Genomic DNA, 19,117 nt, shown 5'->3' with positions numbered 1-19,117 from the left:
TGGTGCTCATTGCTTGAGTGCTGAAATTCAATTTCTCCAAGTAAATAGTATCAAATAATGTTGAAGCAGAAAAGCTTGAGCTTATAAGTTAAATTTGTGTTGCATTTGAGAATGGACATGTCAAGTACTGAACTGTCACCCTCGTCATTTCATGCCTATTTTATCTGCTTCTTCATCATACTGTGAGTGACTTCCTGCCCCCAGGAAGTAATTGGATTTGGCTCTCTTGACAGCAGTTTAATCCCTTGTCAAGCTGTAAAGGTTCAGTAGGTATTTGGTAACAGAGTTTCTTTTCACATAGAGAGTGCTTGTCTGGTTTCACATTTTCTCTTGTTCAGTATTGAAACCCCCATATGGAGTTTATTTCAAGACATTTTGTTAGTACCATTGGTACTTATTTTGTTCCAACCAATGAAAGCCCAAAACAAAGGGGAGGGAAAAGAAACTTCAGTAATGCACAGTACCAAAGACAAGACTATGAATCTTTGACAATTAACTTCATTGTGGGAGCTGTGTGAGTTATCCTTTTTGAGAAAGCATCGAGTGAACCCCAGGTATTTCCACATTTTGAGGTAGTGATGATCTTTATGTGCTAATAGCATGGTGACTGTTTAATATCAGGAGTAATATTGTCCTGTGGAGCAGGCTGACCCTTTCCCCATGTCCCAAGGGAAAACGATGTTACCCAAAACTATGTCCTGCAGAATGGCTTGTCTACCTTGACCCATGTCCTGGGCTTTGGGCTAGCCCAGAATTGTTTTTCTGCCCTTGATTGATTGATTTCCACTGGTCTGGCAATAAAGAGTGCTGCTGTGCCCTAGAATGAGGAAAGAAATTCAATGACAGTTGCAGTTCCAGCAGCCTTTGGAAGATGCTCATCATTCGATGAAGTAAACAATTTCTACATTGGTGACTCGCCTAATCAATAATCTGCCAAATTTAATATTGGACATGAGAACAGTCAGCTTGGTGAAGGTGGTGGAAAAACCATCATTGACTTGAGAAACAGAATGTAACTCCTCCAGAAACTTGCATTCTGCTCCATGCTAGAATATTTGAAATTCTGGTAGCAGTCCTGATGCTGTGCAAGGGCATTCATCCCAGCATGGTTGACACTTATGTGAAAAATCCATTCATTATAGATTTGTTCAATGTGCTCATTGAGTGCATTTGCATAAATAAAATAACATGAATTATTTTATAGTGCTTGATGGTGTTTTTCTTCATGGAGAACTTGTTCACAGTTAAGGAACTTTAAAATGAAAACTGGTGGATCTATTGAAGAATCCTTTCATAAATTCTTTGCTTTCACAATTGATATTTACACTTTGCTGAAATGTCTCCACATGAGTACTTGTTCCAATAAAAATATAAAAGTTTTGAATGAAGGGTTTTTTAAAAGTATTTTTCATGCAGCATGATTAGCTGTAAGTTGGGTTTGCCAGGTTTCACTTAAGCAAACTGTAAAACATAGCTTTGGCCAAAGTGGCAGTAAGTGAACAGCAACAGTATTGACTGCAGTTTTTGGTGGTAAGCTGGGTTTCCTTTCTTCCTTTATTTTTTATATTTAGAATTTGCATAACTCAATACAATGTGAATATACACATTTTACTGTGTATGTGTGTGTCCCCAAAATGTGTGTAATGTCTTCTGATATCTACATGGCATTGTGTTACTCGTGGGTGGCATGATAAGAAGGCTGAGGCTACCTAGCAGACAAATACATCTATCACTTCATCTGAACTTCTGCTTCATTTCTTCATTATAAACCTGCCATTTAAAACTAAGATGTTTGACGTAACACTTTGCTCAAGAAATTGTGTTTGAGTTACTCGTCTCTGACATTGTCGGGTAAGCTTTGAAACATTTTGAGTAACAAGTTCAGTTTTAATTGACTTAAAACTACAGAAGACATTGATTTATTTTTTCCTTCCGTCCCCTGAATGTGTGCCAGCTCTTCAGTTCTCTTGTTTTGAGTTTTTGCCAGCAATGAGTAGCAGTACTGTCAGGGAAATGGATAGTCTCTTTCTTCTTGATGGTTTGCTGCAGACAACTCTGGGCATGTTCATGCAAGGTTTCCATTGAATTTGAATGTGACTGGGTCAATGTTTCAGGAACACTGCAGTCAAAGTGTTATCCTATATTACACTTGTGAAAGCAGATACACGCTAACACCAGTCTTTATTATGGTTAGCTGCTTGGAACAAATCAAAACTTCTGTAGCATTGCCAAGTGACCCAGCATGAAAAGCATCTAAGATCGTAAGATTTATGGACTTTTGGATCTATTTTCAAGGAACTCTGTGGTTTATAGAAACATGCTTTCAGATAAAATAAACTTATTAATGCATGTTAACCTCTATATGTGTGTTTTCTGTACTACCAGTTTGAGACTGAGCAATATGAGTGTAAGCAGTGCAATATTGGCCACAGTTTTTGCCTTTCCTATTTGCTGCCTTCAATCTCAACATCCCTTTTCAAACTGGAAACAAATGGTTAGTCTTCAATAGGTTCTGATTCTCATACCAGTTTGATAATTGATTGGTAACAAAACATTTTGTTTTGCTTTTAGTATTGACCTAGTTTCTAATCAACCCATTCGAAGATGTTATTACACACCTCTGGAGCAGGTGGGTCTTGAACCTACACCATCCGGTCTCTGGGTACGGACTGTATCACTCTGCCACAAGAGGGCTTAAAACATGTTGGTTGGAAAGAGAATTGCTTCCACATGCTCATGGATTAATGATTTATTAGCTGCAATCACACACAAGTCACAACATTTCTAAAATTTTTGTAGCAAGAAATCATCATCCAAACATTCATCTTGTGTTTTCTATCAATTAGTTAAGACCTAATATGGACAGCTCCTATGCAAACTGCTATAGATTATTGGATCAGAATGATCAAAGAGAGCTTTTGGAATAAAAAAGGGGAGTAATGATCAGATTTAAAGGAGCTTACTCAGCTACAACTTCTGTGTTCTGATGAGAAAGCGGTGCAGCAAAATGATATTTAATATTCTGGTTAGAGATGGGCTACGAGGCTGTCGTAGATTAGAACATACTGGAACACTGAGCTCTTTGTATGTTTACTTAAAGTTGCAGAGAATTCGAATTGTGCATGTGATCTTGAAAGCATCTCCAGCGCCATCTAGTGGAAAACTTGATAATGCAAACACTGTTAGAAATTGGCTGTTCACAGACTTGGGATGTGAATGTCACTCACAAGACCAGCGTCCATGCCGACCAGATATCCCAACCCAGTCTAGTCCTGGGCCTATAGGAAGCACAATCCTCCAGGGCCTTCCTTTTTTTAAGGATAATTGCCCATCACTAATTGCAGTTAGATTCCTGATACACTCTTGGTTAACAATACCCATGTAAGATATAAGTCACCTGGTGTTTCTTTGCCAGATCTGAAATGAAAGCAGGAAGTACTGGAAAAGCTCAGTTGGTCTGGCAGCATCTACGGAGAGGGAAAAGTAAGGGGTCACCCATTTAACACAGATGAGGATAGTGAATCTATGGAATTCTTTACCAACTAAAGGCTGAGAGATTTTTAAGCAGTAAAGGACCAAGGGTTATGGGGAAAGACAGAAAATGTGGAGTTGAGGATTATCAGATCAGCAGTGATCTCATCGAATGACAAAGTGGACTTGACTGGCTGAATGGCCTACTTCTGCTGTTGTAGGCTTTCCCATAGAAGAGTCTCAGCCATGACTTAGTCATTAACACTCACCTCTGACTCACAAGGTTCTGGGTTCAAGTCCCATTCCAGGGTGTGAAACGTGAAAGCTGACTTGCTCGTGCAGTACTTAAGGGGCTGCTGTAGTGTTGGATGTGCTGTTTTTTGAGATGAGCTGTGAAACCAAGGTTCCAACTGCCCGTTTATGTGAGATACCTTCAGCAGCAATGCCTAGTTTGGAAAGTTGACCTTTATTCCAGTTAATTATTCAAGATTCAAATTGGATATTTTTCTGTCATATATTTTGCGTTGCTGATTTTTTTGGAAATAATCTCTAACTGTAAAACTTTCTTTTAAATAAAAGATTCGTCATTGTAATGCCAACTCTACAAAATAGGGTTTCATTATTTCCTGATGTTCATCCAAATGTTAGTACAGCACAGTTATAATGTCATAAATGAAAATTGTTCAGCTTTGGCTGATTTGAATCTTGTTGGTTTATAACTAATTACATTGTTTAAACGTTGTTTACATACTAATTTACCCATGGTCTTCTCATAGTCAGTATTGGTTTAACTTGGTTAAAATGCACAAATTGAATACAGCTTTAGTTGAAGAGTGGTTCTAATCTCAAAAGACTTCCAATGTAATCTACTGAGAAATGGTAGTGCCTGATGTGACCTACTGAACAGTTCACAGTAGGCATTCTTCTGAAGAGGAGCAGGGTATTTTCTCTTACGTTCCATTCAATATTTATCCATGAACCAAAATTACTGAAACAGCTTATCTGGTCATTGTTACATTGCTGTTTGTAGGAGCTTGCTATGTACAAATTGGCAGCTGTATTCCTGACGCATCAAAAGGGTCTATATTTCAAAAGTAATTCAATGGCGATAAAGCAAATTTGAATGTCTTGTGGGAATCATGAGATATGTGATATAAATGTCATTTTGTAAAGGCTGTCTTAATGACTTCTGGATTGACTTTGACAAGACGTTTATATATTTTCATGTTAAAAATGATGTTCTCCTGATTTCTTCTCCACAGATGTCCTAAAAGTAGGAAGTTTTCTTTCTCCATCATTACTGACACAAGAGATCGAAGCAGTGAAGCACAAACATCGCAGCCCTTATTACTGTGAACAGCTGCTACAACATATTCAGGCAGTCAGTGGAGACGCCCGCTAAGCCTGGAACCTGACTCTTCAATTGGAGATGTAATACAGATGCCATGTTGAATCATAGTGGAAAAAATATGCACATGATATTTATAGGATATGGAATAAAGGGGAAAAAACTTAAAGTTGAACATAATATTTAATGGTGGATATTTTAGTATCAAAAACTGATGATAGAATGGCCTTGACAACTATCAGAAGTTAGCTGAGAAACATTGGGTTGTAATCTTTCATCTTGCTAAAGTTCTCAGACTTTTCAGAAAGAAGGTTCAGGGATATCTGCAGAACATCTTCTGTCAAATTGCTGGTGGCTTATACAAATGCAGTCCTAATCTCTAAGCAATTTGAAATCACATAATAGTTTTCAAACTTTGTTTTCCATTTGTTTAAAAGAACGTGTGAAGCACAGGAACGTACTGTTGGTACTGTTTTGGAGCCAAGAATGTTGCATTCTAAAATACACAGCAAGCCAGTTGGCATTTTATGAAGATACGAGAGCTGTTTCGACCATGTTTCCAAATGCATCTTTTCTCCCTTGTTAATTGGGCTGCTGTATACTTCTAACCCTTGACTATTTTATTTATAATACCTGGCAATTTCTCTCATTTCCCTGTTTCTAAACGTGTTGCCTTTTTTTTGGAGGGATGAGGGTTTGCTTAAATGCAGAGTAAATGTATTCATTTTTGTTCAGTATTTTTGTTTTTTGGAGATTATTGTTATTGATTTTGTTTATTGGAGATTGTTTGAATGCTGCTCCATTTTTAGTGTCTACGTTTTTGAAACAATTGTAGTTTTCTTGGCATATTTTCCGGGATTTGATTTTTAATTTCTGATTATTTTATTCCGCAATGCAGATCAATCAGCAAATATGGTATTTGCTGTTCCTGAATTATAATTTTCCTCATTTTGTGATCTTTGTAATACATGGCTTTTGGCTTGAATGTTTTTGTTTACTGCTGTATCATAACAGTTTGCAGTGTTAATATTAAGTGAGATTTACATTTTTACATTGAATTTTATAATTTACACTAACAGATATTTCAGTATCTTTAGGATACACAAAAATTGATTGAAGATTTCAACTAAGGGTTGAGTATTTTGAGTACCTTTTCAATAAAACTAAAATAACCTTTGTATTTTGTGCAATACATTTTCTGTTGTTGAATTAGTAGTTGATTGGGAGAAATTCTGTTGCGGAATGACAGCACATGTAGCAAAAATGAGCATCAAAGAAATTATTCACCTCGTATAAAATTTGCTACACCAAATTGTAGTTCTAAGCTGCTCACATGCATATGAGCTTGAGCACCTTTTTATATTTGGATTTGCTGTGGCACAAAAGCTGAGGTTGTTAACAAAGAATTCTGTTAGTAACATGCACCTGCTTTCAAAGTGTGGATAATGCCAAATAAGGGAATTTGGACAGTTAGTAGTCCTCACTCATTTGGTGTGAGTTTCCTTACTCATTTGACATAACCCACACAAATCAGAACGAAATGCAATAATTTGAGAAAATCGAAAGAAAGCTCCATTCTTAAAAATTTCCAGCTGGAACCCAAGGACCCTGTATACAACTACACCATTCACTGAACTGTTATTTCCTTCTTTTCCTGTCCTACCATTAGTATTGGGTACTTCTGCATTCTGTAAGGGTACCCAAGTCACTTCTCTTGCAACCAGTATTAAACGAAGGTTTGTAAAGTGAAAATATTTCCTTCAATTAATACATGATTTTAAAAAAACGTTCTCTGACACTTGTGTTAAAACTCTTGTTCACAAATTTTACTTTGAAGGTCGGAGTGCTGTTTGTTGATGGTCCCTGGTGATTTTGGTGCTTTACCCACCATGACTCTCTCTCCTTCACCTGTGATTTGATGTTTCCTTCAAATTCTACAAATGGTTGCAGAAAAGAGTGGAAATTGCAATATCTCTCATATTCTCAAGCCTCAGGCATGTGGCTGTGACGGAATCAATCAGAAAACAGCCCTTGATCTTCCCTCAGCCACTCTCATCCAAAGGGACAAAAATCATAGTTGTGGTTGGACTAGACACATCCAATCGCTCCCACATAGTTAAGCTTTATAAATTTGGGAAGAACTCCAAACTGTTCTTCACAACCGATGATATGACTTGCCTTATTGTTCACCAAAATATCCAAGGAACAATGTTTCTCTGATTATTTTCATTGATTGACTAGGCAGGACATACAAGATAAAAGCAAAGACGTTATTCTGCATCTCTACACAAGCTTGGTTTTATATTCTGCTCTCTCACCTGGATTTTGATTTCAAAAGATTGTTCCATACTTGAAGCAAGGCTAACAGAATTACTTCAACAGCGTTGAATGCCAGTGTGAATCCACTGTCTGTTTCTATCAACGTAGCGGATGATAATTCTGTTCTATGTTAACTAAATGGGCTAAATAGTCATTTCTTCTTTTGACCTGCATATTGCTTTTCACATGTTTTATACTCCGAGTTGAGAACAGTCTGTGCAAGTTACACAGATGGAGTTAGTTTTGTGCTGTATTGAGAAATGGTAAAAATAATCTGTGAAAATCTGAACGGGAAGCAGAATTGAAAGAAAACAAAATTATTTCACAACCATTTCAAAGCAATACTCAGAGTCACGTGTCTCTGTCCCTACCCCTCTTTCTGCTGCTGAAACCCACTTGTGTTGCACATAAAAAATGCAGTAGAAGTGATCATCCAACTCATTCCCTGTTCCCACTTTCTCTTCATAACTTTTGATCACTTTAGCCCAAGAATTATTTCCAACTCCTCTTGAAAACATTCAATGTTTTAGCCTCAATCACTTTCTGTAGCAGAGAATTTCACAGATCTATTCCTCTCTGGGTAAAGGCATTTCTCTTCACTTGAATCATAAATGGCCTCCCCCTTGTCTTTTAACTGTGACCATTGAAAAGAGGTTTTTGTACAAAAGGTTTTGACACCTCTTAAATTGACTATTTCAGTCTCTTGGCAGAAATCCCATCCTCCTCCTGCAATAAATTTTAGCTCATCCAAAAGTCTTGTTAGTGTTCTGTCCATGCTGGGTGCCTTAATAATTCACTGTTAGTTCTTCACCATGCTGTTATCCCTCTCCACCTTGGTTTCTCCTCTTGCCCAAGAAGGCACCATGTAACTGGATATTCCCCTTACCAAATGCCCATGGTACACATCTTAAAGGCTGAGGAGTGACCGTATAGAGATTTATAAAATCATGAAGGGCATGGATAGGGTAAATAGACAAAGTCTTTTCCCTGGCGTGGGAGAGTCCAGAACTAGAGGGCATGAGTTTAGGGTGAGAGGGGAAAGATATACAAGAGATCTACGGGGCAACTTTTTCACACAGAGAGTGGTATAATTATGGAATGAGCCGCCAGAGGAAATGGTGGCGGCTAGTACAATTGCAACATTTAAAAGTCATCTGGATGGGTATAAGGTTAAAAATCATCAGGAAGGAGTAGCGCTCCGAAAGCTAGTGCTTCCAATTAAACCTGTTGGACTATAACCTGGTGTGTGATTTTTCATTTTGTACACCCCAGTCCAACACCGGCATCTCCAAATCATGGATTGGTATATGAATAGAAGAAAGGTTTAGACGGATATTGGCCAGGTGCTGGCAGGTGGGACGATATTGGGTTGGGATGTCTGGTCGAAATGGACCAAAGGGTCGGTTTCCGTGCTGAACATCTCTATGACTATGACTTTGCTTAAAAACCAACATTTTATCAAGGATGGTGAGACTTAACTCTGAAATTAAGTACATTCAAGACTGAGACAAACAGATTTTAATCAGAGAGGTATGAACAGTGGAGTTAATGATTATCAGATGAGCAATGATGTCATTGCTGAGTAGATTTGTCAACATTAAATACCCAACAATCTTGTTAGTCTGCGTCATTAATTCCAGCAGTCACCCAAACTATTCACTTGTAATACTGATGTTTATCACTGGGTGTCACTAAAGAGTTGAATTTCTGCAAAGTACTAATATAGTGCATTTATCTGATTTACATTAAAGGTTCTTTTCATTTGACCTCGATCTTCAGCCCTGCTCCCCACCAAAATAGATTGACAGTTAGGTTCTTTGTTTTGTGTAGAGTGTTATTTGCTGCTCCTGTAGCTTTTCCTCTTATCAAGCTTCTGATATCAGTTTTAGATGAAAAGGAATAAGGGAAGGCAAGTACTTGTTTATTATTTCAAACAACTACTGGACATTTAACAGCTGTTTCCAGCCAATAGAGTACTTTTTCAAGTGTAGGAAGTGGTGTACTTCAGGAAAAGCAGCAGTCAGCTTGCACACAACAGATACTCTCAACAGAACTGATTACGTGATATTGATTGAGTGATAAATATTGGTCCGACAGCCAAAGCTTCATAGAGTCCTATAGCATGGAGAGAGGCCAAACTGGTCCATGCTGTTGAAAAAGACCACCACACATCATCTATTTCCCTGTACTTGTCCCATTTCCTTCTAAATCTGTCCTATCCATATATTTGTCCAAATGCCTTTTAAATGTCATTAACGTACCCACCTCAACTACTTCCACTGGCTGGTCATTCCATATGCATATCACCTTCTGTTTAAAAAAAAGTTGTCCCTCAGATTCCCTTTTATTCTTTCCCCTCCATCTTTAAACTGATGCCCCCTCGTCCTCAATTCCCCAAATCTGGGAAAAAGACAGTCCATTCACCCTACCAATGCCTCTCATGATCTTATACACCTCTATAAGGTCCCCCCTCAGTTTCCTATGCTCTAAAGGAAAAGATGTCCTAGCTTGCCCAACCTCTCCTTTGAGTCCTGGCAACACCCTTGTAAATTTCTTCTGCACTCTTTCCAGTTTAATAACCCCCTCCTTCCAATAGCAAAGTGACCAAAACTGAACAGAATTCTCCAAGAGTGGCCTCACCAATGTCCTGTACAACTGCAAAATAACTTCCCAACTTTTATCTTCAATGCCCTGACTGATGAAGGCCAGTGTGCCAAAAGCCTCCGTCACTGCCCTGTCTACCTGTGACTCCATGTTCAGAGAACTGTGCACCTGAACTCTAAGGTGTTTCTCTGTTCCATTATAGTCTTTAAGGCTCTACCATTCACCATGAAACTTCTACCTTGATTTGACTTGACAATTTCAGTTTAATATATTTTTCAATGACCATCACCTCCACCAGCACAGCACTGCACTGTGATTTTGAAGCCTTTGTTATTTTGTTTGAGTACTGGAGTGAGATTTAAACAAAGGATTAAGGAGTAGGCTGTTCGGCTCATTGAGCACGTTCCACCTATTCAGTGATTCCAATTCCAATTTCCTGTCTCGACTCGAACCCAGGTGACTTGCACTGTGAGGCAGCAATACTAACCAATGAGCCACTGTGCCATTCCTGTTCCAGAAAGGAAGTGCCACCATCTTCCTTCTGGAACTTCATACTCACAGGCCACCAGTCTGAGAACCGTGAGACATGTCTGCATAGACTAAAGCTCTCATTACAACTGAGGCATGCATCATGTCTACTCAACTGTTCTTACCTAACTCATTCTCTCAAATTATTAAACCTTCCTGCTCTCTGTGTTCACTACTCACTCAGAGAGCATTTTATAATCTTTCCAGCTCATGCATCCTCACTAACTAGGAGAAAGTGCGGGCTGCAGATGCTGGAGATCAGAGTCGAGAGTGGGATGCTGGAAAAGCACAGCAGGTCAGGCAGCATCCGGGGAGCAGGAGAATCAACATTTTGGGCAAGAGTCTATCAGGATGGTTGGCTCTTACCCGAAACGTCAATTCTTCTGATCTTTAGATGCTGCCTGAGCTGCTATGCATCCCCACTAACTGTTGTTTGATCCACTGGTCATACTCAGTCCTTCTCTTTGTCTCATTGCAGGAAGAATTGCCACCTACACATTTGTACCTGACCTGCAGAACTGAGTGGCCAAGCCTAGACTGGAATTAGACAAGCCCCTTGACTGATTGTGGTGGTACTCCATGACTGCCCATCACCCCCCTTGACCTCTGGAGGTCAAATGAAGGGCTGGAGAAGCAAGGGACAAGCAGCTGCCTCCAGGTTACTGCTCTGACTTCCATGTTGGTCATTGGGGCTGTCTAGTTCCTTTGTGAGATCAAATTAGCCAATAGCTAGCCAATAATAAGATGTAAATGTACAGAAAGAAAATATTTGCCACTCATGATGAGATTCTGAATTCAGCCTTTAAACCATAGGGTAAAAGTAGACTTTGTTTTTCTTGATATGGACAATCAGATTTTTCCAGTTTTGCTGTACTTTCCCAACGTTCTCACTATTGCTATCACAGCTCTTTGCAGTGGAAACTACACCCAAAGTCAGTGAACACATGAGCTGTTTTGAGTGAGGTCCAATTAAATTGGCACGGTGAGCACTTTTGTGTATTGACTCCAATCTTCTGTGGGAATGGGCACTGATTTAGGTCTGGTCACAGTTGGCTAAGAAACCCCCTCAATCATTGGTTGAGTTTAGAGCTATCTAAACTGGCTCCAGCTCAATTAAAAGATTAGTACAGGCAGAACTGTCCAGCATCTCTCACCCACAGTTGACATAATTACTCTAAGTTGGTACTCAGGCCCACCAGGCAGGGCTAAGGCCAGAAATCCCTGGTCCCCTTGCTGCTTGATGTGATAAAGTGTTGGCATACACAGATTTCATTGTAACAAAGTAAAAGGGTTTATTCATTATTAAGGGAATACTGAATAACCAAGGAATAGTTTGTAAATCACACGCGGTTCTTACTCTCCACAACTTCTCAGACATGGGTTGACACCAAGTCCGCACTGATGACTTGCTTCAGTTCCTCTCATTTCCTTTATTATCTTCTGTGAGCCTCTGCAACTGTTTGCTAACAGAGAACCTTTTTTTAAAGTCCCTGTCTAGTGCTAGTATCCAGGAATTTGCCAACCATATTCGATTATGAATGTCCAGGAGACATTCAATAAAATCCTTGAAGTTACTGAAATAAAATGCAAAGAACTGTCCTGATTAGCAAATAGACTAAGTGGCAGGAGATGGAGATTACAGATTGTGGGCACACAGTTCAATTGATGGAATGAGGCTAGTGTTGGGAATCTCAGCTATTCACTATTTGTTAACAATTTGGATTTTCAGATCGAAAGCCACATAACCTAATTGGCCAATCACAGAAGGTGGGTAGCATTGTAAGTATAACTTTAACAAGTTATATTGAGAGATAACCCAAACCCAACTGAGTGGGAAAAGCTGGCAAAAAGGAAATTACATGTTGGTCAATTTGAGGTTGACCACTTTAGACCTGAAAAGGACAAAACAAACTCTCTACCTAAATGATGAAACACTGACAATGGTGAAGATTCAAAGAAATTGAGGGAATCAGAGACAGAGACAATGAACATTCCTTGTGCTTGTATAGAAAATAGTCAAAAGCCATGCCTTTACACAATTTGAACATACATAGTCCTGGACAGACAGCATCTTGATACTGTGAGAAGTTCTGAGCATCGCACCTGAGGGGCATATATTGTCCTTGAAAATATAACAGTGGAAATTTAACAAAATGGAACCTGGACCCAATGGATTAAATTACAGTGAGTGATTACACAAACAAGTGTCATATTCTCTGGAATTAGAAGGCAAAGGGGTGATTTTAATGAAGTTTTCAAGATGTTCAGGAGGACAGAGAAAAACTATTTCTACTGGTTCGGGAATCTAGGATGAGGGAGTACAGTCAAAACATTACGACTAAATGTTCCAGGGGTGACATTAGGTACTAGTTCTTCACCTCAAGATTGGTAGAAGCTTGGAATTGTCTAACAGAAATCTCATTTGATTTTGAATTAATTGTTGTTTTAAACTGAACTTTTGCTAACTACCATTCAAATAGCCTCTTCTCTCAATCAGCTATTGGTTATTTTTCGTCTTTCATATTCCTTGACATTGTCGTTTGCCAAACTGCACATTTCATGAAACTTTTTAATGTTTGCAGGATGTAGAGAGTTCCTCAAAAATCTTTATTTGTGACATATTAGTGCAATCTTTACTTTTGCTCTCATCTTTGTCTCTGCGATCTCGACAGTGGTTCCCTCAACTCCAGTGCTATAAAATGCTTGAAATAAATCGAAACTGCAATTTAAAATTCGTTAATTATTGTGGTTTTCATCTTCTGAATATGTAACACATCTTTTACTGATACTAGCCATAAGGAGCTGTCTGAATTTGGCAGAACAATGCCAATTTGCTGAATTATTCCTAATTTGAAGGATATTAACAAAAGGTAATTTCTCTTTACTGGCTGGATCAGGGACAGCTTTAACAGCATTGAATTTAACAGCAGGGAACTTCTCTACTGCAAAGCTTTTTTCAAGTGTTTGTTGTGCAGAGTGGTTGCTAATTATCAAACAAAAGTTTTGACCTTACTCCATCTGATTGGATTTCTCTGTAATTCATTCTAAGATTGCAGAGGATTCACATGACTAAAAAATTACAAGATCTTCGTATTAAAGAAATAAACTTTTATAAAATAAACTTGGCACATGCTTCATCATGTATTCCCCTGATCTAGTAGGCTTGGAACCAGACCTTTGTTGAACCAGAGAATTTGCCAGACCTTACGAAATCAAAATGAAGTTAATTAGTTAAAATCGTAATCTGGGATGTCATAGGCTGCCTACATGGTCATGGGCATAGATTGCACAGATGCAGTCTTGTGGCTCAGTGGTCGTATCTGGCCCAGAACTTCCAGCTTTAATTATTACCTGCACCAGAGTGTGTCACCCATGATGTATGTCGGCACATATCTATATTCTAAGAACAATGTTGTAAGGAGCTATCCTTTTGGGATGATCTCTGTTGACTCATATGCATGAGCAATTTACATCTGGAGCAAGAACGACTTGGAAATGAGAAGATAGAGAAATCTGCCAAGATTTAAAGTTGGGTCCTGGGAGTACTCTGAAGAAGCAGAGAGCGTATTTGCCAAAAACAAAAAGGCCTATGGGAACCAAAGGGTGTTGTACACTTTTGGAATCACTGAGTCAGAAAGAGGTGGGCCCATGTTTGGCCTGGAGTATCCATAGTTGTTAGATGTTTAGGCTGGAATATCCACAGTTGTTAGATGCTTAAAAGGAGTTGGAGGGTGACCCAACCAGATATAGTTGGAACAACCCCAAAATATCTGGAATACTGCTGCAGGCTTAGAACACAAATATTAGCAAAGGAGCAAGATGGTGTATTGAAATAACAAGCAACTGAAAGTTGGGGGTCGTTCTTACTTACAGAGTGGAGGTATTCCACAAAGTGACCACCGCAAACAGACCATGTTGGAAGCAGCGAATGGAGTAGACTAGATTCAAAGAAGTACAAGCAAATCACTACTTCACCTTTGAGATTACATGGAACAGTCTTCAGAAGGGGTGGATATGGTGGATGGGGGCAGTGAGAAAGTGTTAGAAGTGACAGAGAAGTGGACCAAGCTATTTCAAAAAGAACGTTCCCTGCAAAATTCTGATGTGGGAGTGGAGGACGCAAAGGGCAAGTATTGCACCTTCTGTGATTGCTCAGTAAGGTGCCACGAGGGAGTGAGGAAGTATGAGGAGTGATCGAGGAGTTACATGGAGGGAACTGTCTCTGCGAATGCTGACACAGGAGGGGAGAATGTGGGTTGTGGTGGCATCCTGCTGGAGGAATGATGGAAGAAGACTCTTTGAAAATGAAACTCGTAGGTGGCAAGTGAGAATAAGTAGAACATAGAACATTACAGTACAGTACAGGCCCTACGGCCCTTGATGTTGTGCTGACCTGTGATATTAATCTGCTGCCCCTCTAACCTACACTATTCCATTCTTATCCATATGAAGAACTTGATTGTTGTTCTGAGCGGAAGGGAAATTTGTGAGGACCGAAGTGTGGAAGGTGGGTTAGACACCGCCCTCAGCTCTGTTAACCATGGGGGTGGGACAGGGTTTTCAATTGAAGAAAAAGGAGAACGTGTCAGAGACAACTCTGTGGAACGTTGGGACAGAAGTGACAGAAATGGAGAAACTCAGGGAATAGAATGGAGTACCTGCAGGAAGCAGGGTATGAGGTGTCAGTGGGCTTGTGATGGATACTGGTGGCCAATCTATTCTCAGAAATGGAAGCAATGAAGTCAAGGAAGGGAAGGGAAGTGTCAGAGGTGGATCAGGTCTTTACATTAAAATTAACAAGGAAAAAAATACATTACTACAAAACATGGTGTGCTGATCAGCTGGTGCTTGGAGAATTCATATTGTTTCATGGAAATGGCAGAGAGAGATTGCCACTCTTGTTTGTACATGTTACTCATCCCAATTGTGTATAATGCTTCAGTGAGAGAAAGATGGAAATTGAAAGTAAAAAGTCAATCATTCTTCCAATTCCAGATGAAAGCAGGAAGAAAACATTGATGGCATCGTTGATGTGTCAGACAAAGAGTTGTGGTTATGGCCCAAGTAGGACTGAAACAAGAAATGTCCCACAGACCCCACAAAGAGACAGGCATAGCTGGAACCTTTGTGGGTGCCTATGGCCACACCTTTGCCCTGGAGAAAGTGAAATGAGTTCAACGAGAAGTTGTGCCAAGTGAGAACTGGCTCAGCCAGGCAAAGGAGGCTGGTGGTGAACAGAGACGACTCAGGCCTCCTTTCAAGGAAGAAATGGAGAACCTTCAGACCATGTTGATGATGAAATAACTCTACAGAGGCTGATCTCTATCACCAAGTAACCCTTTATTTACACATGAACAGTCCTTGACTTCAGTAGTGCATCATTCAGAGTCAGCTACCGTAGTGCCAGCCTCTTTGACATCCTTTGTATAACCCCCCTTTGTATATATCAGCCGGTGCTCCCAGTTGGCATGCTGCTAATCTGGTCCAATTAAGGAACTCATAATCTGTCATATCCAGCTGGCTGACCTTGTTTCAATCACGAGAAATGGGACATCGTTCAGTAAAGAGATTGTGTGTCACACTGAAGGAGAAGCTGGGGTCAGGAAACTGGAAAGAATAGAGCTGGTGAAAAGCATCACCCATATAAATTGGAAGAAACTGAATATTGGAAGGAAAATAGAGTCAAGATAGAAAGAAGTAAGTCCAATGGACTAGGAGGGAAGGTTTTAGAGGAGATGAGGTCAATGACAGTTCTGGAAATTTCAACCTGATGTTCAGTCGTGGCCTTATGATCCAAGGGGAGGTAGGACAAGGTTTTTAGAATAGATTTCCCACAATTTAGAAACAGGTCATTTGGCCCAACAAGTCTCCACTGACCCTCAAAAGAGTAACCCACCCAGACCCATTTCCCCCTGACTAATGCACCTAACACTATGAACAATTTAGTATGGCCAATCCACCTAACCTGCACACCTTTGGAGTATGGGAGGAAACCAGAGCACCCAGAAGAAACCCACACTGACATGGGGGCGATTGTGCAAACTCAACACAGACAGTTGCCCCAGGCAGGAATCGATCCCGGGTCCCTGGAGCTGTGAAGCAGCAGTGCTAACCACTGAACCACCATGCTACCCCTCTGGTGCCAAAGAGTATTCAGTCAGCCTCTGCCAGAACACCAGATGACAACCGTACTGTCCTTAACAGTAGGTTTGATAATAAGTTTGGGATGAGGGAATAGAATGCAGCAAGTTCAGAGGGAGGTAGCTTAGAGTGGATGAGGGAACAGACAACTCAAGTGGTTTATGTCATGTCAACATTTCTTGATGAAGAGATCAAATGCAGGTAGGAGGCCAGAGACAGAAGTCCAGGTTGGGGAAAAGTACTGGAGATGGGTGAAAGGTTCTGTGTAATGGAAAGAAGTATGTGTGAAAAAAAAGGTGATGGAAGAGTTTGACATCATGCACCCAAAATTCATTGAGGTGGAGCCATAAAGGGATAAAGCTGACTCCTTTGCTGAGAATAGATTGGTCAGAGAGGGGAAAATCAGGGCTACAGTTAAATACACGATAAAAAGTGGGGTTGGGAGAAGGGATAGAGTCAGATGGAAATGAAGAGGAGAAGGAATCCGGAGGGACATCAGTACCTGACAGTTTTTGATGCTTTTTCCTTGAAACAAAGAGAAAATGTTTCTCTTCTCAGAAGCATTGAATAAGACAAAGTATGAAATTAAACTGAGGATCACTAATAAGTGACCTCATCAAGGTTTATAAAATCATGAGGGGCATAGATAGGGATAATGGTAGGTATCTTTTCCCTAGGGTGGGGATGTCAAGACTAGGGGCCATATTTTTAAGGTGAGAGGAGACACATAATGACATGAGGGGCAAACTTTTTATATGGAGGGTGGTTCGAGTGTGAAATGAATTTCCTGAGGAAGTGGTGGATGTGGGCACAGTTACAATGTTTAAAAGGCACTTAGATAAGTACATGAATAGGAAAAGTTTGGAGGGATATAAGCCAGGAGCAGGCAGGTGGGACTAGTTTCGTTTGGTATTATGGTCAGCATGGACTGGTTGAACCGAAGGATCTGTTTCCATGATGCAGACTCTCTGACTTAATGACCAGCACAGCTTTGAGACAGCAGGTGGCGGTGTTGGCAGAGTGTGCATGTGCTGGTACATGGCACTGAATCTACTCCTCAGGATGTGGCGGGAACAGCTGTGTGAGGCGCATTGTACGTCACTGAGCTATTTTCTCCCATTCACATCGACCAATAAAACTCACTTTACATCTCAAACTTTCCCTTCCCACCATTAGCATTCCATTTGTCTTTTGTTCTAGACCCCCTTTAATTATTCCACCTATTTCACCTTCACCTTTGTTAAAAACACAAAAGACATATTTTATCAACCATCTTCAGTTCCAAAGAAATGTCTTTTGACTCATCATTAACTCTATCTTTCCCTACATATGCTGCCAGACCTGCTGAATTTCTCCAACTTTTCTATTTGTATTTCAAACTTTCAACATCATTGTATTTTATTTTTATTGCTCAGCTCAGAACTTTGTGTAGCAGAACACTCCCAAGAGAAACACTGTAAGAATATCCCTAAGGTATCATGAAGAGGTAAAATATTACAGCTGGCGAATCAGAGTCCCTGACTTGTGACTGATCCAAAAGGAGAATGTTAATTCAGGGAGGCATCAAACACAGTGAGTCTTCATTGGAAACAGGATGAAGCTTATGTGTTAGAGAGAGCACACAAATCTCTAATTTATCAAAGTGACCCTTCAAGCAACACTTCTCTGCATTTGGCTGTGACTGCAGTTCGCTCTTTGGACTTAACCATTGCAAAACTAGGCAGAAGTGGGTACTGCAGAAATCGACGTCTCGGGCAAAAGCCCTTCATCAGGAATGAATCATTTCTGATGAAGGGCTTTTGCCCTAAACATCAATTTTCCTGCTCCTTGGATGCTGTGCTTTTCCAGCACCACTCTAATCTAGACCCCCATTGGAAAACCAGTCAAACTGCAGTGGAACTAAGACATCCTCAATCCTGATGATCTGCCTAAGAAGGAGGCATGAGTATCCAAAAGTTGGAAAGTGATCTACATTAATCAGAAGTATGTGCAATTTATGAAGTAGCTGTAGTTTAATTTTATCACATATGATTTCCACTGTATATATAATGAAAGAAAGAGTCCATTATTAGTCCATTTGTAAAAAGTGCTGGAAGATAGTCCAAGTCATGTCTGAAGGACATTGCAGCACTTTATTCAATTTTTGGAAAATTTCTCTTTCCTGCCAGTTGCAGGTTCCAGTACAAATGTCCTTGCCATCCTTACCTGGTCTGGTCTACCTGTGACTCCAGAGCCACAGCAATGGGGTTGACTCTTAACTGCCCTCTGAGGCAACTAGGGATGAGTAATAAATGTGGCTTGGCGTGAAACACCCATAACTCGTGAATGAATTTAAGATAATATTATTTGACTGATTGATTTGACTTGAAATGTTACTTTTCTGTATAATTTGAACACTGCTGTCTATTGTTCCGTGGCATGTCACAGGAATAATGTTACACATGGAAAAGGCAGGAAAGCTTTCAGAAATTCAAAGAATGAGAACTGTCAGCTATATGTAATTATCTTGCTTTCATCTGTCTGCAGTCACACCCCTGACAAGCTGCTTCTTTGTCTCAGGATGAGATATCTGAGAACAGCCCAGGATGACTCAACCTTTAATGGAGTTGCAGGGTTTGTTTTGGCAATTTCTTATGATGGCACAGGAACTCAGTGTGTACACTTGTCTAGCTAAACCCAACCCACTAGCAGCAACCCAATTAACAC

General features: G+C 40.0%; 1 protein-coding gene across 1 annotated transcript in view; it reads left to right on the top strand.

Annotated features, from left to right (window-relative positions):
* Window positions 1-5,999, top strand: part of LOC122560575 (dynein axonemal assembly factor 5-like) — a 114,993-nt gene extending 108,994 nt beyond the window's left edge. The window contains exon 13 of the mRNA XM_043711344.1: window positions 4,734-5,999. Within this exon, the coding sequence (XP_043567279.1) occupies window positions 4,734-4,873 (140 nt within the window). The 3' untranslated portion in view covers window positions 4,874-5,999. The remainder of the gene's footprint in view (window positions 1-4,733) is intronic.
* The last annotated feature ends 13,118 nt before the right edge of the window (window positions 6,000-19,117 follow it).

The sequence above is a fragment of the Chiloscyllium plagiosum genome, chromosome 21, assembly GCF_004010195.1.
Source record: "Chiloscyllium plagiosum isolate BGI_BamShark_2017 chromosome 21, ASM401019v2, whole genome shotgun sequence".
Classification (NCBI taxonomy): domain Eukaryota; kingdom Metazoa; phylum Chordata; class Chondrichthyes; order Orectolobiformes; family Hemiscylliidae; genus Chiloscyllium; species Chiloscyllium plagiosum.
This window is presented reverse-complemented; position numbering and strand designations above follow the sequence as displayed.